Below are 25,000 nucleotides of genomic sequence, written 5' to 3'. Positions count from 1 at the left end.
CACATAATCCGCAAACATCAACTGTCCGTCTGCCACACAGAGGATTGTTCCCGCTAATGCAAGCCATTCAACCAGAAGGCATGTGATGTGATTGGTGGGTAAATTGAAATATGTGCAGTGTAACGAGCACTCCCCCGATCTCCATACCAACATTTCAGCTTTTTACGTTGCCTGGAGGGTCCTGATCTATAATATCAGTGAGTGAGTCGGTCAGTGGTTCGACAGATCTTTATATTGTACTAGACGACCTGTGAACCCGTTGGGTTCCTCCTTGTGACAGCGGTTGATGAAAAATAAAAAAATAAAATAAAAGACAATTTTTATATTATTTAGTGGTCAAACTTGAACTTGAAGAAAATTTGAGCATTTACCTCAGGAGTCATCGTTCAATGAAGCACGCGTCTAAACACAATTGTATTTATTAACGAACACGGAAGTATTAGATCAAAATGGTGATGTTTATTTCATGCTTAAAAATAATTGTTCTTTGTCTATACTAAATGTTTGAGATTTTAAAAATAAATCATTTCAAGAAAAAAAAAAGATAGCTCCAGCGAACTATACGGCTGAGGTTGTTTGCATTGATCAAATTCTCCTGAAGAGTACTTGACTGAATCGGGAATTGATTTTTTAAATAATTTTTTCGTTGCCCAAATTGAACGAAACTTGATACTGCACACGTAGGCGAATGGTGAGTTAAGGTGGCCATAATTTTTGCGCTATCGTGTACCGTTTTGGCTGTATTTTGGGAACATGCATACATGCATACATACACACATACAAGAAGAGAGTTTTAGTAATATAATATATAGATATTGTTGCGAATTCGCGCCCGCCGGCATGCGATCGGCCGCCTCACCCACCGGAACAGACAATTCAGTCGTGACCCTCTGGGAACTACTGCCCGTAGCCAGTCACGGGTGGGGGTTTAACCTCACCACAACTCAGTCCGCATTCTACCCGCGTGAAATAGGGTCCGATCGCCGAATAGTCGATTTAACTAAGTACTCGCGCGAGTAGCGTACCGAGGAGTTTTACCACGCCACAGGCCGACTCCGGACACGAACCGCTTAAGCGGTTCGTTCCGTATTACAGGGATAACCGAGCGGAGTTATCGTCGGCCTTGACGGTTCCAATTAATTACCGGGATGTTGAAACCCACTACGAATCCCTTACGTGATGCAAGATGGAGATTCAATAAAAGGAAGGAGACGAAGCAAAGTGGGAAACAGTTCAACAAGCAATGCACATTTATTACGGAAACGCGGAAGGCACGTATATTACAGTCAAGACAAGATGCAACAAAAGCAAATGCAATACGACCGAATAAAAGGGAAATTATTTACAACACTTGTACAGTTCTACTTGTCGGGACTCGGCGCCACATCACTCATACAAAAAGCAAAGGAAAGAAAGCCACCCTCACAGGCAAGGAGGCAGACAGGTCCGTGGACCAAATGTGCGTGGAACCTGGAGGAGCGGCCAGGTCCACGAGACCGAAAAGGTCTTAGCGCGTCCTCGTGACGCGATGGCGGGCAAGCCGCATTGTTCGCGCAGCCCCTGGCGTGGTCGGCGAGCCCTCTCCGGCGTGCTCCGCGCAAGCAGTTTTGTTGGCACCACGTTTAGGGTGGGGGAGGAACGGGGCCCCCCGGCACTATCTCAGCGCTGATGGGGGGGGGGGGGAATTACTGATGCTCAGGGAGAGGGGAATGGCTGGCTGGCTTGGACCCCGCAACGAAACGAGCGACCCCCACACCGCAACCTCGTTGCCGACCGCCGTCTTCACTTGACTTGAACTTGAACTCTTCACTTGCCCCGACCAGCCGCCTGCAACTCAACCGCGCGAACTCCGCGAGTCGCCTTATGCTCGCGTCTTTATAGGCCGCAGCAGGAGCCTATATGCAAATTTCAGGATCAAAACGCGATTGGAGGCGGGGCCACGCCGCCCTCTGTTCAGCCATTGGTGCGGCAAAAAGGGGGCGTGAACCTCTTTTGATCCGAATTCCTCTCATAAAGAATCCACGTTCATCATGCTTGGAGGCGGGGCCATACCGCCTGACGCTCGCCCATTGGACGGAGAAAAAGGGGGCGTGAAGCCTTCCTGATCTGAATTTCTCCCTCGGAAAGGCCGCCATTCGCGCTCGCGGATCGATGCGTTCGGCACCAATCGCCGAACGGGCCCTGGACAGCACGACGTTTGGTGTTGACTGGTGGTGTGGTCGATGGTTGGAGGAGATAGGCGAAGGTGGTGGGGGTTTTCTGTGGTGGTTTGGTGGTTGGCGGGCGTCGTTTGGGAATGGCGGTGAAGTGATGTTTGCGGGATGGAGTTGTGAAGGTAAAGGTAGTGGCTGTTTGCTTTGTTGGCGGCTTAATGGTCGAAAATAACAATAGAGAAAGAAAAATGGCTAACTCAAAGCGTCGCAGCCCGGATGAATCGCACATATTTCCTCTATACAACGAGTTTTGGCTAACTACACATGAACTTACCGATATATCTCACCTGAGGACTCTTTGTGGTGTAATGCGAATTTCCACAACCGTAACAATATCTTGATTTAAACCCCCTAACTTGATGAGGCAGCAGGGCACAAATCGAGTCCTATACAGCGCTTGCTGCATGACCTGTCAGCAACAAGTGTTGACTGCTTTGCTGATTACCAGTCAGGAGGTTTGCAGCCAGGACTATGAAATTCAACCAAAGAAGCACACTGAACCTTTGACAACGCTGACGTCATGTATATGAATTATGCCAACACATTACCTCCAAACTAGGACGCATCCATATGGCACCCGAGCCTTTACAGACAGATTTAAAGCCTATGTTCACAAATACAGTAGATGAAAGCGGAGATGTCGATCGAGATTTCACCCTCGTTTTGTGCTCCTCAGGTCAACATACTACTGACAGTTTATTCATGATCATATTAGGCTCATTAATATAACTGAATCAAACCCCTTAACTTGACTCTGCAGCAGGGGACAAATCGAGTCCCATTGCAACATTTGCTGCATGACCAAATTCTCTGAACAAGTAATATATTGTTCATATATGTATGAAATTGTTACAATTGTATATGGTTTTGGTTTTTGATACTTCCTTATGTTTCCCATTACTTTATTCCTGCAGAAACTACCAAGTGGGAAGGTTGGCTTCAGTAAAGCAATGTCCAACAAATGGATTGTGATGGACAAAACTGCGGAAAATGGTCCAAGGATTTTTCGTATTGTAAGTCTTTTGCATGAAGCTCAGTTTGCTGCTGATTTGTGATGCATATTGTAAAAATAACACCTTTGCCCCCTCCCTCCCATTTTTTCCCCTTTATCCATCTTATCCACCCCCTGCATTCTCTCTTTACACCTCATCCTTACCTGCACATCCCTTGTTTGTTTGCCTCTATCTATTTTCTACCTCCAGCCTGTTGTTTGCATTTCCCCCTTCTCTTTCTGCTGTTCCTTTTGTTATGTTGCTACCTGATCCATTCTGCCTTCTTGCTCTTCCACGAGCCTTGACTCTGTATACAAAACGTTTGAAATTGCAACTTTTGTTGATCATGTAAATAGCTGTACAAGAGGTTGTTGCATATTATATTGTACATGATGCATGTTTTATTGCAGTGACAGCTCCACGCCGAACTCATTTTTCACCAAAACTAGACTTTGGTTTGTCTGATCAGACCGAAATTGCCCTCGATAGAGAGACTAGAACAAGGTGCATTTATGCTTAATTTACATCACACCCCTCCAAGTTAAAGGTCAAGGTCAAATGGCAGTCTTATTCCTTATTTATTAACAAGTCTTATTCCTGGCCCATGCACTGAGCTATGAAAGCTCCTTCATGCTTTATAAGTTTTCTTTTGTAACCATGCTCCTCTGTGCTGTGTAATGTGATGTGTTTTAAACACATGGAGTAAAATGGCTTTTCAAAAAAAACGTTTTATTTTAAATTTCAGCTTTTCCATTTGAACTTGTCAGAATTATTTGCATTACTGTCATTCCTAGAAATGTTGGAAAAGCCATGGGGAAAAGAAGACTATTAAAAATGTAATAACTTTTAGTCTTGGTTTATGTTGTGTTTTGATGTGCCAACCCTTTGAATCGATCACAGTTCTTTACTGTCGTAAATGACAGCAAACACCTCTTTCCCCACCCCCCACTCCCCCTTCTCGCATCCAACTCACAGCACTTTCTGTGGTGCTCCTTGATGGCTGTCTTGGGAAAAAAAAAATGGAATTTAAAAAAAAAAGTTTTGGTGGAACTGATTGTTGTTCATGTCAGTAAGGATGCATGGCTTTGGTGTAGTTCCATTTCTTCTATCTTGACTATTTTGAAAACTAAAATTCAAGTGACCTCTTCTTTGAGTGTTAAATGATGGAGGAGAAAACTAGAATGGTACTCTATCGAGTGCATACCTCCACCAGGCTGACCAGTTTGTTTTGCATCCCACTGATGGGCTGGATCTGCAACAGGACCTTAGTAAAATTGAATCTGATTGTTTTGTCACCTACCCAACTCATCCACCAAGTTTTGTCATAAATACATCCACAAGTTTTTGAAATATCGTGCTATATTTGTCATATCTGTGCCCGTTTCCCAATGGTGAAGAATCGCTTAAAAATTAAAAAAAAATTCTCGTCTCCGGATCCGCATCTTCACCAAAACTGAATCGATTCGTCCTTGTCACACACCCAACCTGTCCACCAAATTTTTCTGAATCTGTCCATAACTTTTTGAGATATCCTGCTCACAAACACAGAAAGATAAACTGGAGTGAAAACATAACCTCCGTCCACCTTCGGTGGTGGAGGTAGAAATAAGTTGCAAATATATATTTTTAACTACTTCTTTCTAGTTTTATTTTTATATAGTTTATTTCAGGCTGGCATAAGACCTTGGAGGTGTGTGCAAACCCACTTGAGTTGGCAGGCCTGTGTTTGCATCTCAACCCAGCAATTAACTGTCATGCTGAGGATCTGCCAGCACTGGTCATTGGTGGACAAGATTCGCTGGTGTTTTTTGTGAAGATTAGGCAAGTTATTAGTCACCCTGGACAAATTAAAATTCCTGCCCTGATTAACTGTGAGGAAGGCCACGACAAAGAACCCAGCGTAATCCTTGCCAAGAGACTGCTTCATCATCACCAACACGAAATAACATGGTACATTGATAATCATGGTAATGGTGATGCTGCAGATTATTTATTTTAACTAAAATTATGTTCACTTGACCTTCAAGACATAAATGCTATCGTAAATAAACAATTGCAAAAATAATTTAACTATTAAAATATTTCATCCTTTACATTTCTTGAGATTGTATAACATTTTTTGGACACCAAGCCATCAAGATTCAACTTGCACTTTTCTGAATCCCTGTGGCTATTTCCTTGTAGGTGGATGAGATTGCTGACTATGTCAAGGAAAAGTTGCAGATTGTTGCTGAAGGCAAGGGTGATGATCTGGCGGAGAAGGAGAAAACTGATCTTAAAAAACGCAAGCTTTTGAATGAGCTGTGAGTCAACCGACGTATGTATTGGCATGTGATGTGTCTGATTGCAGAGGTGATCGTACAGCAATGACTTGGACTCTGTAGACATATAATTTGCCTGAAAAGTCAATGTGAAGGAATTTTAATGCCTCCATAGCCAAAGGCTGAAGACATTGTTTTGGGTTTTCTGTCCATCTGTATGGTTTTTTGATGTTGTTGTTTTTACCGCAACACAATAACTTGTGAACCACTGAAGGGATTTCAGCCAAACCTGGCTCAAGTATGGATGGTAATACAAAGATTAACTGATTAGATTTTTGGTTTAAGGGGTCAAATGTCTCTGGTCATGTGACCTTTAATTGAAAATATTCGTTCTTGCGATAACTTGTCAACTACAGAAGGAATTTCAATCTAACTTGACGAAGGCGTAGATCGTAATGTGAAAATTCAGGTCAGGTCAGGTATGGGAGCATGTGCCAGAACAGCGCATCGCTGTGTCCACTTTCCGCCGCTACTCCAGGGGCCTCCGTCTGGCCACCCCCCAGGCAGATGCCAGGCCCATCCCCATCTCCTTGAGATGATGGTCAACCTGCTGCAACCACGAGGCACGTGGTCGGCCCACTGGCCTCCTCTACTCACGAGACTCCCCTGCTGAGAGAATCTGGTGAGCAGGATCAGCGTCAGGAAAACGAGCCACATGTCCATACAGCCGCAACTGACGCTCACGGACTATGCAGGTAACAAATCTCATCCGAGTCTCTCTCAGCAACCGCTCGTTGGACACAAAATCCGACCAGCGATAGCCAAGGATTCTCCGAAGAGACCTGGTACCAAAAGAATGAAGTCTCCATCTCAGATCCTTGGTCAGAGTCCAAGTCTCACATCCATAGAGCAAGACTGGAAGTACCAAGGACCTGAAGACTCGGACTTTCGTCCTCCCGCACAGGTACCAGCAGCGCCACACCCCATGATCCAGTGAATCCATGACTCCCCAGGCCCGACCCAAACGTCTATTGACCTCTGACTCGCAGCCAGCAGAGACATGAATATCACTGCCAAGGTAAGTGAATCTCTCCACGACCTCAACATCCTCACCACAAACAGACACAGACAGGACAGCAGCATCCAAGATGTCACCGAAAGCCTGGATCTTAGTTTTGACCCAATAAACCTGTAATCCCAGCGGCTCCGACTCCCCATTCAGCACCTCGAGGGCCCCCAAAAGGATGTCTAAAGTCTCCGCAAAGGTGACTGCATTATCTGCAAAATCAAGGTCCGAGATCTTGACATTCCCAAACGATGCACCGCAGCTTGATCTCTCCAACATCCTCCCTAAAATCCAGTCCATACAAGTGCTGAAAAGTGTGGGGGCCAGTACACACCCCTGAGGAACTCCATTACCAACTGGAAATAAGTCAGAGATGGTACCACCACACTTCACAGCACTCTCAGTACCAGAGTAGAGTTCAGACATCAGATCGATCAGTTTTGGAGGCACCCCACGAAGACCAAGAATCCTCCAGAGGACATCCCGATTCACTGAATCGAACGCTTTACAGAGATCAACATAGGCTGCAAGCAGCCCCTGCCGAAACTCTCGTCTGCGTTCGGTGAGGACATGAAGAGCAAGGATACGGTTAATCGTTGACCTCTTTGGTGTAAAGCTTGACTGCTCTGGACGCTGGTGCTCAAGCAGATGGTGGCGAACCCTATCTAGAATTATCCGAGCAAAGACCTTGCCCGGCACTGAGAGCAGCGTCACCCCTCGGTCGTTGTTGCAGTCTTGGCGATCACCCTTCCCTTTCCAGAGAGGAACAACAAGGCCCCTCTTCCAATCAGTTGGGATGATGCCTGTGTTCCAGGCAGAGCACAAAACTGCATGCAACGACACAAGTGCAGCATTTCCACCAGCCTTGAGAAGTTCAGCATGGATGCCACAAATCCCTGGAGCTTTGCCCCGTTTCAACCGGTTCACCGCAGCCCGTGTTTCCACAAGCGAAGGTGGACCACAGTTGATTCGAGGGTCAGCAACAGGGATTGTAACACCCTTGACGTCCAACTCGACAGCTCGGGGATCAGCCTGGTACAACCCGGTTTATTTACGATAGCATGTGAAAATTGACTGATTGCATTTTGTGTTCCAAGACCAAAGGGAATGTTCCCTTTGATTGAAAATAATTTACCGCAATAACCTGTGAACCGCTGAAGGTTTTGGAACATTGTGGGTTCAACAGGTCAAAGGTCATGGGCTGTTTGAAAATCATTTTGCAGACCATAACTCAAGCGAGAACTTGGAAGCATCTAATATCGTCTCTCTTCTTGGCCTACTTATATCTACTCTCTCTCCCTCCCATCTCCCCCTCACCATCTCCCTCTTCCTCATCATCTCCCTCTCCCTCATCATCTCCCTCTCCCTCTCTCCCTCACCATCTCCTTCTCTCCCTCACCATCTCCTTCTCTCCCTCACCATCTCCTTCTCTCCCTCACCATCTCCTTCTCTCCCTCACCATCTCCTTCTCTCCCTCACCATCTCCTTCTCTCCCTCACCATCTCCTTCTCTCCCTCACCGTCTCCTTCTCTCCCTCACCGTCTCCTCTCTCCCTCACCATCTCCCTTCTCTCCCTCACCATCTCCCTTCTCTCCCTCACCGTCCCCCTCTCTCCTTCACCGTCCCCCTCTCTCCTTCACCGTCCCCCTCTCTCCTTCACCGTCCCCTCTCTCCCTCACCGTCCCCCTCTCTCCCTCACCGTCCCCTCTCTCCCTCACCGTCCTCTCTCTCCCTCACCGTCCCCCTCTCTCCCTCACCGTCCCACTCTCTCCCTCACCGTCTCCCTCTCTCCCTCACCGTCTCCCTCTCTCCCTCACCGTCTCCCTCTCTCCCTCACCGTCTCCCTCTCTCCCTCACCGTCTCCCTCTCTCCCTCACCATCTCCCTTCTCTCCCTCACCATCTCCCTTCTCTGCCTCACCATCTCCCTTCTCTCCCTCACCATCTCCCTCTCCCTCACCATCTCCCTCTCCCTCTCTCCCTCACCATCTCCTCCTCTCCCTCTCTCCCTCACCATCTTCCCTCTCTCCCTCACCATCTTCCCTCTCTCCCTCACCATCTCCCTCCTCTCCCTCACCATCTCCCTCTCTCCCTCACCATCTCCCTCATATGGCCTTTAGATTTTAATGTGACCTGTAATTATGATCAAACATAACAGTGGGTTGACATGTTACGCATGTGCAGGCATATCCATCAATGCATTCATGTCTATATTTTCTCGTTAATATTTTGCTGCTGTGTTATACATGTGCCACTAGGTGACAGCAAAGTTTGATTTCCAGTGCATTCATTTCGAAGTGTGCCTCAAAATTTCATGTCTCTCTTCTTTACAGCATCGTCAAATCGTATTGGATAACCAAAGGGCCATCATTCAGTACCACTGTGATGAAACAGGAGACTGACCTCACTTCAGAAATGATCACCAGGTACTGGCATCATTTTGTGAACCAACCTTTTGATCCTTACCAAAAGTGTGCACAGTGTAACACACTTGAGTTAACTCTCATATTGGTGAATGTGCATTTTGAACAGGTTTCTACCTTGAGACATTTTAGGCTTCGAATGAAGTGACGATGTTTGATGGTTACCTCCGCCAACGAAGGTGGACGGAGGTTATGTTTTCACCCCTCTCCGTCTGTTTGTCTGTCCATGAGTAGGATATCTTAAAAAGTTATGGACAGATTCGGACGAAACTTGTGTGTCCAGGTTGGGTGTGTGACAAGGACAAACTGATTAGATTTTGGGGAAGGTCCGGTTCCGGATCTGAGTACTAGAATTTTTAAAGTGATTCTTCACCATTGAGAGATCGGGCCAAAAATGATACATTGCACGATATCTCAAAAAGTTGGGGACGGATTCAGATGTTCCTTGGTGGACACGTGGGGTGTGTCCCAGGGAAGAATTGATTCAATTTTGGTGAAGATCTGAATCTGGATCCAGATCCAAGATTATGTTTTTTTTAAGTGATTCTTCCCCATTGAGAGATAAGGCTAAACTGATGTGTGTAGCTGAATATCTCAAAAAGTTCCAGACTGATTTGGATGAAAGTTGGTGGGCAGGTTGGGTGTGTGACAAGGATGAATTTATTCGATGTTTGTGAAGATCCGGATACGAGAATTACGAGATACGAGAATTAATGCAGATCCGGATACGAGAATTTTTTAATTATTAAAGTGATTCTTCACAAGATGATGTGTTCCATCATATTTCACAATTTATTGGCCCAGATATGTTCCAATGGATCAGGCATTGCATGGTGGAGGTATGCACTCTACCGAGTGCCCTTCTGCTTTCAATATCGTTATGAAAATAATTTGTGTATTTTGTTGATGTTTTGTCCGTTATTGAGTGGAATGGTTGACGACATAAATGATCATTAACAGACTTGAAACTTAGAGCATGCATGTTTTTAAAATTGTGTTTGTATTTGTAATGGTGAATCAGTAAAGTGTAGAGAAATAGAAATGTGAACTAGGTTGATAATAATCGTGGTAAAATGGGTCTGAAGCGATCATCCTTATTGGACAATGGCATGGCTGGCTCGCTGGCGCAGGTGGGATTTGCGATACATGCAAGTGGGACCATGCCCAAATAAGTTGTGACCGTAGGGAGGCATGTGATTGGCCTTTGATAGGTGAGGAGAAAACCTAAACAATGACTGAGGGACAGAGGACGGGGATCGAAAGAAAGGAGAGATCTAAGGCAGTGAGATAATGGAGCGGCAGATCAATGAAAGGCGATGCTGGTGATGACGCTTCACTGGCATTGCATCATCATGTTGTGCTGGGGTGCGGTTGAGAGGTTGGGGGTTGGGGGCAGGATGGAGAGGGTGGCTATGTTCTTCTTCAAAACAAGCACCCTCGGAAGCTTGGTACATCAAAGCCTTGGCTATCAGTTTACCACCTCGGTTAGTTGAATCATCCCTGGTTGGGCGAAGCTTGTTCAGCAAGGCCTGTGAGCTCCTATTGAGTCATTCATCACTCTGGTGGTTCACCACAGTGAGTCGGGAACGATTCCCTGGCAGCTGGGCTGGTGCGAGACCAAAGCAGTATGACTTGTACAGAGACGCCACATACAGTAGTTTCTCAGCACCACTACACTGCACTGACATTACAGTATTTTTTTGGTATTGCTTCATTATCTAATTCACAAATGTCTCTGTTATAAGTTGGTTGCAATGACCTCTACTGCTCATGACACCATCACGTCGACTGTACACCGAGTGCTTAATTCTAAATCTGAGTTGCAACTGCCTTGATTAGACTTGATTGCAATTGCTAGTTCACTGCACCTACAAAAGTCGATCACCGTGTGTTTGATACGTCTCAATGTGCCCATGTACTGTAACTGCTTTGCTGGGTTCAGAATTTAGAGACTGTGCTGATGTATTTTGGTGAACTGTTGCTTTTGTGTATTTTCTCAGTTAAGGATAGGTTTAAGATAATTTTGGGTCATGTGAATAAAATGTGTAAAATACAAATCGTTTTTTTTTTAAAATCGCCAACATTTTGGCACGACCACGTTTCGCTCGCTTTTTGTGAAACAGCCCGTTTACTCCAACCGCTTGGAGTCCTTGCCACAACTAGCTCTGCAACCGAGGTAGTCAGGTTGTGTTTGATGTCTTCTTTGATGTGGCTCCCAGCTTTCTCCCAAATTTTTCCGCTCTCGACGACTGCCTAGTTTGCCTCGTGGCTGCACCGCCCTTGGCCATAGGTCTCGTTAGCATTCAAACATCATTTCGAAAGTCCTGTATTGTCTATTATGTAACCAGACTTGTGCTAATGAGAGATCACTGGGGAAAGGAGCTTTGTTCAAAACTTTGCAGGGTTGAGGGGTTAAAATGGCTCGGGGGGGGGGGGGGGGGAGGGAAAGAAGAGCAAGCCGGTCTCCTTCTGCTCTGAACAGTGCTGCGCCAAGTATCGAATGTTGCTTTGGAGAAAACTCGACTGACTCCCATTTGGGAATTCATCAAACGACGAACCTTGCTTGTGACAGTTGCAGCTCGTAATATTTTGAAATCGCATCAACATTTATTCTATTTGTTGCTATAAGATGAAAAGCTGTGCAACATTTCATTTTCACATCATTCGGTGTCTGATTTATCGTGCTGGCACACAAACGTGCAAGCGACCAAAATAGTTGCGACTTCGCAATGATAAAGTCTCACTAACGAAAACAACGTGGCTTTCTGAACCACTGCTTTCGGGAAAGATGAAAACGAAATTGTATTGATCGTATCGATGCAGAAAAAGCATAAAAGGAAAGAAAGGATATTAAGAGTTAAAGGGGTGGGGCGGGGGGCGGGGGTGCAGTTACACCATACCCGACAGTTCCTGTGCGTCCACACTGTGTCCTTGAAGTCACAGTGATGTCGCCTGTTCGGCATGGGCTAGCGTGACATGATGCAGCCCAACTTTAAACATGTCAAAAATGTTTTCTTGTAAAACCGAATGCCAAAAATAAAAATGCTTTAAACAATAAGGTTTTTGCTCGGTTCCCACGTTCGGTAAAAATGTCTGTTTTGTATTTGTTTTGAATAGAGATTCTACACAAACTTACACAAGCGATGGCAAATAATGTGGTTACTTTGCCTCGAGTTTGAGCTGAATAACTGTTGTGTTCTCCGTAAGGCTCTTGTCACTTTTCTATTATGATCGTGAGGTTTTTGCATAATTGTAATCGTATATTCCCTCCCCCCCCCCCCCACACATCCCCGCTCCCCCTTATTTCCTTGTCCATGCAACCAGTGGCTCTTGGCGAGGGAAGCAGTTTAAACCGTACAACTTTGATGCACTAGGTATCATGCCCGACTCGGGGCACCTTCACCCCCTCATGAAGGTCCGCTCGCAGTTCCGGCAAATATTCCTCGAGATGGGGTGAGTGTCTCCAATTTTGATCCTGTTGTTATATCCTAATGTTTTCTTCACCTGCTATAATCTTGCAACGGGAGTTTCTTGTGTAGTCTGGACTAATTTGTCATAGTCATATTATGACAATGAAGATGAGAAACCCTTTTGATACAATTAATCTTGGAGGGGGAGGGTGGGGGGGCATGTCTGCAACCATTTCATCTTAATTTTGCAAAGTAGGAAGTGCTTTTGCACATTCTTCGAAGTGAGATGAATCGGATAATGTCTTTTTCAATGTTTCTTGCTCTTTGCAGTCAGTTTCTTCTTTTGGTTAGAAAATAAGTTTTGAGGGCAAATCCGACTGAAGGCAAGCTCAGATCATTCCACAAAGCCTGCAACAAATGTGTGTCCACCGTCAGGAAAGGCAGAAAACATCATCTGTCCAACCTCAACATTGGACTTTAAAACATGTCTCCCTCTAAAACCAGGTTTGCGCTTTGTCTGTCTGTCGCTGGAGTATGCTCCCCTTCCATCCCCTCCCTCTCCTATAATTGCCACACAGCCGACTCCACTCGGGAGAAGGCCAAATTGTTCAAATGTGTGTTTGCTTCCAAATCTTGACCCCACCCCCACCCCACCTCATCCCCCCCCCCCACTCCATGTACCCACCCTAACCAGTCGCACACAACTCTTCCAGGACTCTGTCTTTTTCACCTTACAATGTGCAGAAATTCCTGACAAAAGATGAATTTCTGTCAACTCTGATTCTGCAACTGGACCAGACGGCATAAGCGCACGTTTCTTAAAAACCTGCCCCGCTGCTTTTGCGCATCCTTTCTCTGCCCTTTTCACTCTTATCATTTGCTCTCGGTCATCTTCCATCTGCTTGGAAATTGGCCAACATCACTGCATTGCATAAACATTGTGCAAAAGCAATTCCTCGTCACTCCAGACATTAAATTTACCCACTTCAAATAATCACAAGAGTCATGGAATCTCTCATCACAATTGACAAATCCTTTCTTTTTTTCCAACGGCCTCATCTCAGAGCGTCACTTTCAGAATCAGACCGGGTCACTCTGCACTGGACATGCTGCTTTTGCTCTTCCAACAACGATTGGAGGTCCTCAACCTCAGACGTGAAATCATGGCCGTCTCTCAAGACGTATCTTGAGTATTTGATACAGTCTGGCACTCCTCATTGCTCTCCAAAATCTCTGGCTATGGCATCCAAGGCCACCTCCACACATGGCTTACCGACTTCCTCTCTTCTTGTAGCCAATGCATGGCTCTCAACGGAATGGTCTCATCTTCTCTCCCCGTCAAGGCTGTGATGTCCCAAATCGGTGTTTTGGTTCTTGTCCTGTTCCTACTCTTTATCAACAATCTCTCTGACTCTGGAAAATCGTCTTGATCTCTTCGCTCATGACTCGACCTTCTGCCGTAGCATCCTTCATCCTTCAGATAGGCAGGCAGTAGCATTCAAGAAGCCTGTTCACCAACCATCCCTCTCTGCAGACCTTAATAGAATCATGAGCTGGTGCCACACTTTGATTCCTGTATGTCATTCAATGCTGACAAATTTCGCACTCGCGTTCTCGTTCTGTCTCTCCAGAAAGACCATCTGACCAATCCTCCAATTTACTTTTAACAATCCTCTTGAAGTTTATTCACTCAAACTTTATGCCTCACTATAATCCATGATCTTTGTTGTGCAAACCACATATCTAACTTTGCCTTCAAAGCAAGCCGCTGTTTGTGCATCCTCCATCATGCAAAGTCTTTCCTTGGCAATCTGAACTTTTATCCACCAACGAGGCCTTCACTCGCGGCTTCACGGAATACTGCTCTCTCCTCTGAGCTGGTGCCCCAGCCTCACAACTTGGTTAGTTTGATGCCGTGGAAACCAAAGACCTTAAAATCATTGATTTGTATCTCCCACGATGAAGCTGATTCTTTGGGCTTATCACTTTCACATCACAGATCGGTGGTTGGTCTCTGTGTCTTCCAGCTCATTATTTCTTGCCCCACAACTTCTGTCCTTTCTGTACTTTCCCACACCCTACTACGTGACCGATTATGGACCAAATTTGGTTCAGTATATCAGAACAGTAAAGTCTCATGTGGTTGTCCTCCCCATCTGGATCCACCCCACGAAGAGGCTGAAAGTGGGGGTTTCACCTCATATTCAGATAATTTACTTAAAACATCAGAAACCAACGGCCACATGCAGAACAAACTCTCCATGAAGCATATGGATCATGCCGTTAACTTCAGTTGTGCTCCCCATGACTGTACCATTTCAGGAAAGGGGTGGGGGGGGGATGGAATCTTTCCTATAATTCCTCATTTTCACCCTGGCTGTTGGGGAAATAACCGTCGTTCCCTCACAGGGCTGTTTATATTTTGTTCTTGCAATGTTTTGTTACTTAGAGTTTCTTGCGTACTGACTGTAAAACCATAAACCCGAAAGCAGCCAATTTTGGTCCACCGCAGCAAGAATGCCACCCTCAACTCATGTTGATGGTTTTTGGCACACTCATCACACTTACCGTGTGTGAGTTGCTGAGAGTGACGAGCCATGAAATGGGAATCCACACCAGCTGATAGAAACAAGTCTTTAACCACTCAAACAGGCAGGTCTCCATTAGTGTACAAAGCTTATAAGTGGAAAATAAATGGTTAGAACAGCAAGAACACCAAATGAATTACCTGCACGCGAAGAAAGTTTAGAAATTGAGCAATCTAATAAAGAAGCAGGGTTGAGTCAAAATATATGGGATCTTTTACAACTGAGGGTTGAGGAAGTTAAAAAAAAAAATCTTTGTTTATAAAAGATGCAGGATATTGAAGATATAATTTCATTTTGAGTGAATTGTGAGACGATCCGTCATAGTACTTGGGGTTCAAACTTTGGTCATGGCATCGAGACAAATGCTTGTACTCCAACGAGGCGCCCAAACCTTCAATGCAGAATCTATGGCCAGCCCTTGGCAGAAGCTTAACTCCACAGTTCCTTGGCATGACCATCTGCTATTATCTGTCCTGGGATGACACAATTTCCAGGCTGGCCTCCAAGACCACGTTTTGATTGGCTATCCACCACTGTCGCAAGATTTTCTTTGGTACTACACAGTTACTTTGTGGCGTATAAAATTTCAGTGATGGAATATTTCTTCCCTTTGTAGGATGATTCACAAAGCTCCCTCTTGGCTCTCCTTAAGACGTTGAAGTCCAGGGATTTGGGATCATTAGCATCTTCTGCCATAAGACTGTGGCCAAATGCCTGCTGCTCTGTTATTGGTCAACCTGCAAGGCTGGTGGTGGCTTACCTGTATTCTGTCACCTTCCTGCAACCCTGGCCCTACCCATGCTCTGTTATGGGTCTCCCTCCAACTCCAGCTCCACCAAGCAGGGTGCATGCGGTGGTTACTGGTTAACTCTTTGTGCTTCTCTCCACAGAACCAGGTGATCTGCTCATCTCCAATAATTTTCCCTTTCTCCTGCTTTAGGAACAACTTGCCCAATTGCAATCAGTCCTATTCACCTCCCGAGGCTTTCCAAGCCTTCCATCTACTGATGCTTATTGACAAACCACGTGTTTGTTGTCTTTCAACATTTATTTTTATGCTTCCGCTGACGAAGTCACCTCACCGGAGTCATGTTTTCAGGTTGTCCGTCTGTGCATCCATGATAGGTTTTCGGTCTGGCTGTAACTTAAGAACGGCTGAAGTAATCCCAGTTGTACTTGGTACCTGCATATATTATGATCTGAAGATGAACTGATTAGATTATGGGGTCAAGAGGTCAAAGGTCAGATGTCCCTTTAGGTAAAAATTCTGTTACTGCTAACTTGTGAACCATTGATGGGATTTTGACCAAACTTGGTCGAAGTACATATTATAATGCAAAGATGAACTGAATAGATTTCAGCATTAAGAGGTCAAAGGTCAGATCATGTCAGGTGAAACTGAGATACTTGAGAATATCTGAAGGAAGTTAAATCAAACTCGGTACAAGTATGTATGCTTATGTAAAGATGAACTGATTCGATTTTTGGGTCAAGAGATCAAAGGTCAGAGCTTATTTTAGGTAAAATCCTGTTACGGTGATAACTTGTGAACTAGTGATGGGATTTTGACCAAACTTGATATCAGTATGTATTATGATGCAAAGATGAACCGATTCGATTTTAGCATCAATAGGCCAAATTGACATGTTCAGGAGGAGGTCAGAGGGCATGTCAGGTAAATATGTTATCGAGGTAGGGATTTAAGCTAAACTAAGTACATCTGCCATGATACATATGTACAGATTAGATATTGAGGTCACATGGTCTCCAGGGGTTTTAGGTCAATGTTCGATCAAGTAAAGACTTCATGTGGGTGGAGGCATATCAATATCAGTCGACATCTAATTATATATCGTTTCACATCTGCATCACACTTGTGCGTTATTTTTTCAAAATACACATCTTTGCGACTGGATTCACTTCTTGCTCACTGAAGGCAGATTGGTAGCCTTGCATTGTTTTTTTTTTTTACCGGTCATGTTCCTCCGAATGCCCTCTCACCTTTCCGCTTATCATCTTCCCCTTCGAGTCACATGCTTTATGTCAGAAACCCTTTCCTTGTTAACCTCTCCAAGTCTGTGCATGAGAGAGAGCAGGCCACTATGGAAGAATTCCCAGGCTGAATTAATATTAGCGGCGGTGGATATAGGAGACCAGTCCTGAAGTGTGATGGCTGCTTGTAGTCCCTGCCAGTTCGCTTGAATGAACTGCCAGACTTGCTGGCGCAGAGGCTGTTGTCTGAGAATGGCCAGAGAGATGTTGACCTTCACGAGCACATGATCAGAAGAGCCAATTGGGGCAGAGGACAAGCAAGATACATTGGTGGGGAAGTTGGTCACGACAAATTCCAGGAGGAAAGATTTGCTATTGGGTGAAATCTAGTTGGGAAAGTTCACAGATCGAGTCAGACCCATGGGAGTCACATAAGTCCTTTGCAGAAGTGCCGTGGCTGGTGAGAGAGGTACCAACACCCAGCCAATTATCATGGTGACAATTGTCGTCACCACATATGAGGATGTCTTTTCATCAGGATGTCGAGTCTGCTCGTCACTGCCATCTAATGGTCTCTCTCCTCTATCCCTTTGCGTTGCCACATCCATTGAGATCCTTTTTGGGAGCACCCTTCTCCTGCAATTCCTCCTCTTGTGCCCTAAAGCATCCCTATGTTCTTGTCATGCTGTTTTCCGTTTTGTCTCTGTTGACACTTTGCCATTCTTTCTTCACTTACAGGAATCCCAACGCATTATTATTTTTAAAAGACTTATTTTCTGTTCTTTCACGAGCCAAAACCTATGTACCATTATTGAAATTCAGCATTGATCATTTTTAAGACTTTTTTTTTTTCTACCCGTGTGTTAACCGCACCCCCAACTTTCACCTTTTTTGCCCATGAAAAAGTGCGGTTTATACACGAGAAAATACAGGATGTAATAAATATATTAGAATCATGTAATGGAAGAAAGAATAGTTTGATATTATACGGTTCATTGTGATATACCTGTTGGTGCACAATGAGACGAGAATAACCTTGAATGACATATCCTTCTCTTTAAGATCAATGCCCATGCAGTTTTTTCTTTTTTCTTTTTTCTTTTTTCTTTTCACTACCCTACTGTTTTAGTTCATTAAAAAATACAATAATTATCAAAGGAGCCCATCTTTTTCCAACTCAGCTTGCCATTGCCTAGTCATAAAACAGTGGCATTTTCAAAACAACAAAGTTATGGTCAGAGATAAGCAAGTTATTGCTAAATCTCTCTATTGTTATTCCTCTCTTTCTTTACTCCACGTCCTCTTGGGATTTCCAACTAAATTTTCCTCATTTAATCGCGAGTCTTTTGCCGGCTTTGGTTCTGCTTTTTGATAACTGTGACCTCTTTTAACACCAGCAACAATGCCAGAATAATCTGTGCTTGTATACTCGCATTTCCTTACTGACCTTGATAATTATAATGCAATATTTAAGTTTGTCGTCTGTTTGTTTTTCACCAATCCTTGAGTGCAGTATTTGCAGATGTAAGTTTGTTAATTTCACTTGTAAAATCTAGAATATAAAATCTTATTTTTGATTGTGACTTGACTGATTTAGACTTCTCTCTGTTCCTGCGTAGCCACTTTGCATCATTTTTTGAATACAAACAAAAAAAACTCACCATCAAAAAGAGATCTTTACATTAGTCAGGGCTCAACATAAATTTTTTTTTTCCAGCCTGTTCCTGGGACAATTGGCTGTGAGATTTTACTTGTCCCGTCAACCATTGCATCTGTTAAACTATTCAAACTATGAGCATGTTCGGGTGATACCATTCAGTTTCTTTGATGTTTTTGTGGCACAAGGAGATGGTCGGGATGGGCGGATCTAAAAATATCCACTTAGTTTCTCCGAATCGCTGTGGCCATACGCAGGAAAGAACACCTACATTGGAGTTTTAGATGTGTCAAGTTTATTAAACTTCCAAGTTGTAAAATTGACTTGACCTTTGGACAGATTTATTGAGCTTTTCACTTTTATGGATAAAATTACCTGTCCCAGACAGTTGGACAGCCGCTAATGCCGATCCTTGTGATTGTGTAATAATAATTGGCTTCACTGAATTTTTTTATTTTTATTTTTGAAATGATAAATCTCATTCTTCCCTCCAAGTCTTAAAGACAGCTGTTCACCATCTCAGATCATCCCCCATCCAAAACCATGATTTTTTCTTTTTCTACCCCCGTTTAACCCCTCCCCCCTCCCCACCCCAAGCCCACCTTCGAAATTTCCAGTTTTTCAGTTTTTTTCCTTCCGTCTCTATCTTGTCCACCCCGTGCATCCTCCCTTACCCCGGTTCCTCACCACACCCATTGTTTGTCCAAGTCTCCCTCTATTTTGGTCATCAACCATGTTATTGATGTCCGTCCCTCCTCTCACTACTGTTCCTTTTGATATGTTGCATCCTGATTCATTCAATGTTCTCGCTCTTCCACAAGCCCAGAGTCTCCATACAAAAAAAAATTACAAGATGTTTTGTTTTTCGTTCAGCTTCACAGAGATGCCAACAAACAACTACATTGAGAGTTCTTTTTGGAACTTCGATGCACTCTTCCAGCCCCAGCAGCACCCTGCGCGTGATGCTCATGATACTTTCTTCATCTCCGGTGGGTACTGGTAGCTGTTGGAGAGTTGTATGAATGGATCCTCAAGTAAGGGCAGGAGGGAAAATGTGACGGGAAGTAGTGTTTTTATCAATGGTCAAGACTAACTGCAAATGCTGAAGGAAATGGCATGCAGATGATTTCTGCAGTTTAGATAATCTGAGATTGAAGAATGGAATTTTGTTTCTAAACCACTGCTTGTTTTGGCCAGTCCTGAAAGGCATATCTACATTATACGTACACAAATATGGTAGATGTTTATTTTGATTGTGGGTTTGTTTATTTATTTGTGCCTTCTTCCCTACACTGTAATTTTGCTATCTACTTTCTTTTTGGTTTACCTTCCTTCCTACAGTTTGGTCACCTGATCAAGATTGTGTTATTGATAAAAATAAGTTTCAGTGTGTTAATCCATCAGTCCATCTCATACATAACTCCAAAACCATGAAACGTAGCAACCCCAAACTTTGCACGCATACTCGGGGAACTCCAAGAGAGTGCATGAATGAAAATTGGGTATTTGGGTTAATTTAAACACCCCTTTTGAAGATAATTAACGGCCTTATTTAATTATACTTTATCAAGGTGTCATCCTTGGTCAGCCCTCTGTCAGCTTGCTGGGGTTTTAATTCGCCATTTTGTTTGGACTTGCTAACAATGCCTTCACTTGGAACGGGCCAAAATGGTTTCTTTTGCATCAAGTGCTCAAATGTTTTTTTTTTCACTTTCCTTACTCGTATCATCGAATGCCTCATCTTCATAGCTACGAATCGCTGGATACATCGCAATGCTTTTAAATGCCTGGAGCGGCAGTGTTCATGGCTTTATTTCATTTCCACAAATGCGATTAGCTCTATAATCTCCAAACCACAGTCAAATTTCAAAATATAAACTTTTTAATTGACCTCAGCAGCGTTTCCGACTGCTAAAATAGTTAAGTGTTCATTTGTCCAATTCGGACATTGACATTCCAGGCATCTCAGAGGGTTCGTGGCTTTATTAAGTTTTGACAAATGCGATAACCTCCACTCATTTTCCCGACCTCGCAACATATTCAAATAAGACGTACACATCATTGACACATGGTAATTCACGGCACACATCATGCACTCGATCTTTACAGATTATGGCGGATCTGCGAGGGAAAAGGAAAATGCAATTGCTTGTACGGTGCTGATGCCTAAAAATTAAAACCTACTGTACCTATTTCCTGGTACGTCTTGACATTATACGTTCTCCTGTTCCAGGTGTCACTGAATCTAATCACCTTTCTTAAATTTTTTCGTGATGTATACTGATATATATATATATATATATATATATATATATATATATATATATATATATATATATATATATTCTCATACTGATTTTTTTTTTGGTATACCGATGTATTCAAATTTCCAATATCAGTATGAAAAAGTATGACTATCACGGATCGCCGTACCAGTAATCGACATAGGCTGGTATGACAATCACAGATCGCCGTGTCAGTAATCGGCACAGACTTTCTCGAGCACACCCGATTTATACATCATAACCAATTGGCAATTTATTTAAAAACAGCCACGAGGGCAAAGAAAAATGCAATCACCTGTATGGTGCTCGGGTGTTGAGGGTTAAAAGTTAAAACCTTCTCTACCTACTTCCTGGTACGTCTTGATGCTATACGTTCCAGGTGTAGCTGAGTGCATCCAAGTTCATTAAATCATGTATGGTATTTAAAGATTGTAAACACCTTTTTTCAATTTGTGGGTGATATACTGATTTAATTTTTTTTTCATACCGGTTTTTTTTCGGTATACCGGTGTATTCAAAATGCCAATACTGGTATATTGATATAAAAAAAAATTATACCAATATAACTGGTATAAGTATATGTTGTCGGGCACTACTTGGAACAATGACAGCCTGAGGCAACCCATTTTGTGTTATTTAACAGCACAGCAGCGGCTAAAACTCAACACCCTAAGATATTAAGCCAGCCACCTTAACCATTAAGCCAACACCAGGCTTATTTTCCTGTATGAAGAACATAAAATATATTTTCTTTTTTGAGTTTAGATCATTAAATTTACCTTTTAATAATAATAATGATGATAAATTTAATCATCACCACCTTTATCACATTATTGGATCGTGACGATAAAGATGAGTTGATGGAGATGATGGTACATAGCCATTATGGTGGCCTCTTGTTCACCCGATGCACATGCCACGCCGTCTCTAGCTCTATATCGATATATTGCATGGTTCTTGGAAGTATTATGAAGAAGATTTGTTTTTATACAGTCTTCAAGTACATAATTCAATTTCGATGAAGGTTTGAAGGCATATAAATAGAAAAATTCTGGGTTTTACCGTCATTTTCCCAGCGGCTATTACACCACCCTATCTAACACATTCCATTAGTTATTTGTACCTGTTGTATGTGTCCATTATGACATCCTTAAAAACAGTAACATTCCTGTTTGGAATGATTTTCAATTTTGTTTATTTGCCATATAAGCAGACAGTAAAAAAAATCTCACTCCTCTGCACGTGTGCGATCGGGACAAATTCAAAGCCAAACGCGAACGGCACTCGGTCGACCGCATACCTCCGCCAGGTTTATGTTTTGTATCCCACTGAGAGGCTTGATCTGGATACAGACCTGAACCAAAATCGAATCAGCTTGTTCTTGTCACCTAAACAACTCGTCAACCTTGTTTTGTCATTCCTCCACAACTTTTTGAAATATCATGCCAGATATAGTTTTTGGCCCCATCTCTCAATGGTGAAGAATCACTTAAAAAATTATCATATTCGGATTTTCACCAATATCGAATCGATTTGTCCTTGTCACACACTCAACCAGTCCACCAAGTTTCGTCCGAACCAGTTTCTTAACTTTTTTAGATATCGTGCTATTTATCGGTTTTAGCCCCATCACTCCTCGGTGAATAATCGCTTAAAATTTCTCGGATCCGGATCTTCATCAAAATTGAATCGGTTCTTCCTTGTAACACACCCAACCTCTCCACCAAATTTTGTCCGAATCTGGCCACAACTTTTTGATGTATCCTGTTCACAAACAGACAAGAGTGAAAACATAATCTCCATCCATCTTTGGTAGTGGAGGTAAGTACAGTAAAACAAAAAACTTGTCTGCCTAGTCATGTTCCAATTCGTATTTAAAATATAACATTCAAATATTTGGTCCATTGTGCCTGAGGAAGCTGGCTATGAAGATGGCGAAACATTTCCTGAGACCGGGTCTGCTCTCAGTTTTTTTTTACTTTTGGTTGGAAGTGTCTTCTTCTTTTATCAGTGTGCGTGCGTGCGTGTTATTTCATATATATAATATCGTGAGTAACAAACTATTTTATATTGAACTGAACAAAGCTAGAATTTGCAGAAAATGGATGAACAAAGCAGCCAATGCTGAGTAACACTGCTCTGTGTACGGAGCTGACATCAGTGGATAGTTTCAGCAGGAGACAAACAAAACAGCACACAGAGCTGGCACATGCAGCAGATGGAGGTGAAGGAGTATTGGCGATACTGAATCATGACCGATGAGACTGAGTGATCTGACTAACGTGGCTCTGTCACCAGTCGCCAAGAGACTCACTTGCGACCACCGAAGGAAAGTCGTTTCTTAGGGATCCAACATAAAGCCACCAGATGTGCCAAACTCCAGATTTAGAGCTGCTAAATGTACCTGGCTCTTTGGCATCTTCAAATGAGTCCTTTTCTTTTCGTACCATGGGCCGAAGTTGTCTTCGAAGTTGTCATCGTGGGGTATTTCGGCAAATGCGGTAGTCTTTTGAGCACAAGATAACTGCCCGGTTTCTAAGATAAATAAATGCTTTTAATGTGAAATAAATCTGCTTTGAGCACCCACAGCTTAAATTTAGTTCAAACATGCTCATGGATATGTCATGTTTCTTTTCTTTTTCTTTTTGTTTACTTGCCTTTATTGCTCTTGAATTGAATGGTAGCATTTGAATATGCTATTCTGAACTCGAGAATAGTTATTATTATTATTATTATTATTATTATTATTATTATTATTTTTATTTTTTATTTTTTAAATTATTATAGCTCGATGCCTTTTCCTTTAATTTTTATTAATCTCTACACACTTTTCTTATTAATTCGTTTTTCTCATTCGCTGCGTGATCGTTTGTCAACTCGGTTTTATTTCCTTTTTTGGTTTGTTGTTGAAGCTATTCAAGTCTCGTGCATGCCAAAGATGTTCTCATCTTGCTTTATAATGTCACTGCATGCAAGTGCAGTTTCATATGAAGCACATAATTATCCTGACAAACACCGACTCCCTACAGGAAGGGGGGTTGGTGGGGGACAACTTTAAGTTGGAGATGGCTATCTCAACTTAGCAGGACGTTCCCATGCACACCCCGGGTACAACTACCAAGTTTCCACACATTTCGTCTCGCAAACTAATAGATAAGTATGTTTCAACGCATTTCTCCCACATCTACGATGACTAAAGTTTTCATTACACTATAAAGCCTGGTTTTGGCTCAACGGTTAAGGTGGCTGGATGAAGATCTTAGGGTCTTGAGTTTGAGCCCCTGTTGGGCCATTAAATAGCACCAGGTGAGGTTGACTCAGCCTGTCATCCTTCTGAGGTTGGTAAAATGAGTACCAGCATACTGGAAATGGGGCACTGCATCAGCGGCACAGCTGCGCTCCCAGCAATGATGTTTCCAGCAGCCACAGACTGCATATGAAATAATAATAATAATTATACTATAACACAGATAATTGGCATATTTTAGAAATATCGTGGGACTGGCAGGATGGCATACAAGTACGCATACTCGCCTCTAAGCTGTCTAGCCTGGGTTTGAATCCTGACCCAGCTATAAGCTGTCGTCCTGGTGTTTCCCAGGTAGGATGATTCATCGATGTGTGTGCCGTCCCTCGGTTAGACATCAAACTGGGTGTCACTTCTGCCGGTATTGGTTGGTGGACGTTAAAGACTCCACAGTGTCCTTCTTGAAGAGTAGGCGAGCTATTGCTGGCACCCTTAACAAATTACAAATTCCTGCCCCACGTATTGCTGGGAAGGCAATGGTAAACCATTCGGTATAACCCTTGCCAATAAATTGCTTTGGTAACACGGGCGCTCTGTAACAGAATCAAAATCAGAATATATTTGTTGCAGTTTTTGAAGACCCAGGGAGTTAAATTCAATACATAAGAGATCCCTGACGTAGTTACCTCCAGAGCAGTTGTGTTCAGATAAATACCCCTCCCCTTCATTTCGGTGGAAGGGGGAAGATGTGTTTTGAATGTGCTTAGAACTATCCCCTTTGTGGTCAATGGCAGAGGAGCACAGCATTGGGGGGAGGAGGGGTTATACTCAAACCCCACTACAAATACACGGATACAGTTACTTAAAA

The 25,000-nt window shown here is 43.3% G+C and overlaps 1 protein-coding gene across 2 annotated transcripts in view; it reads left to right on the top strand.

Moving 5' to 3' along the window:
- FARSA (phenylalanyl-tRNA synthetase subunit alpha) overlaps window positions 1-25,000 on the top strand; it is an 83,157-nt gene that overhangs the window by 11,301 nt on the left and 46,856 nt on the right. Inside the window, exons 3-7 of one of the 2 annotated variants that reach the window (XM_085885622.1) lie at window positions 3,128-3,226; window positions 5,390-5,508; window positions 8,864-8,956; window positions 12,278-12,406; window positions 19,474-19,589. In XM_085885622.1, coding sequence (XP_085741748.1) covers window positions 3,128-3,226; window positions 5,390-5,508; window positions 8,864-8,956; window positions 12,278-12,406; window positions 19,474-19,589 — 556 coding nt within the window. The remainder of the gene's footprint in view (window positions 1-3,127; window positions 3,227-5,389; window positions 5,509-8,863; window positions 8,957-12,277; window positions 12,407-19,473; window positions 19,590-25,000) is intronic. The other variant, XM_085885623.1, reaches the window with a different exon arrangement.

This window comes from Eptatretus burgeri, chromosome 6 (genome assembly GCF_056783735.1).
Source record: "Eptatretus burgeri isolate ZD-2024b chromosome 6, Ebu_testis_v1, whole genome shotgun sequence".
In the NCBI taxonomy this organism is placed as follows: Eukaryota; Metazoa; Chordata; class Myxini; order Myxiniformes; family Myxinidae; genus Eptatretus; species Eptatretus burgeri.
This window is presented reverse-complemented; position numbering and strand designations above follow the sequence as displayed.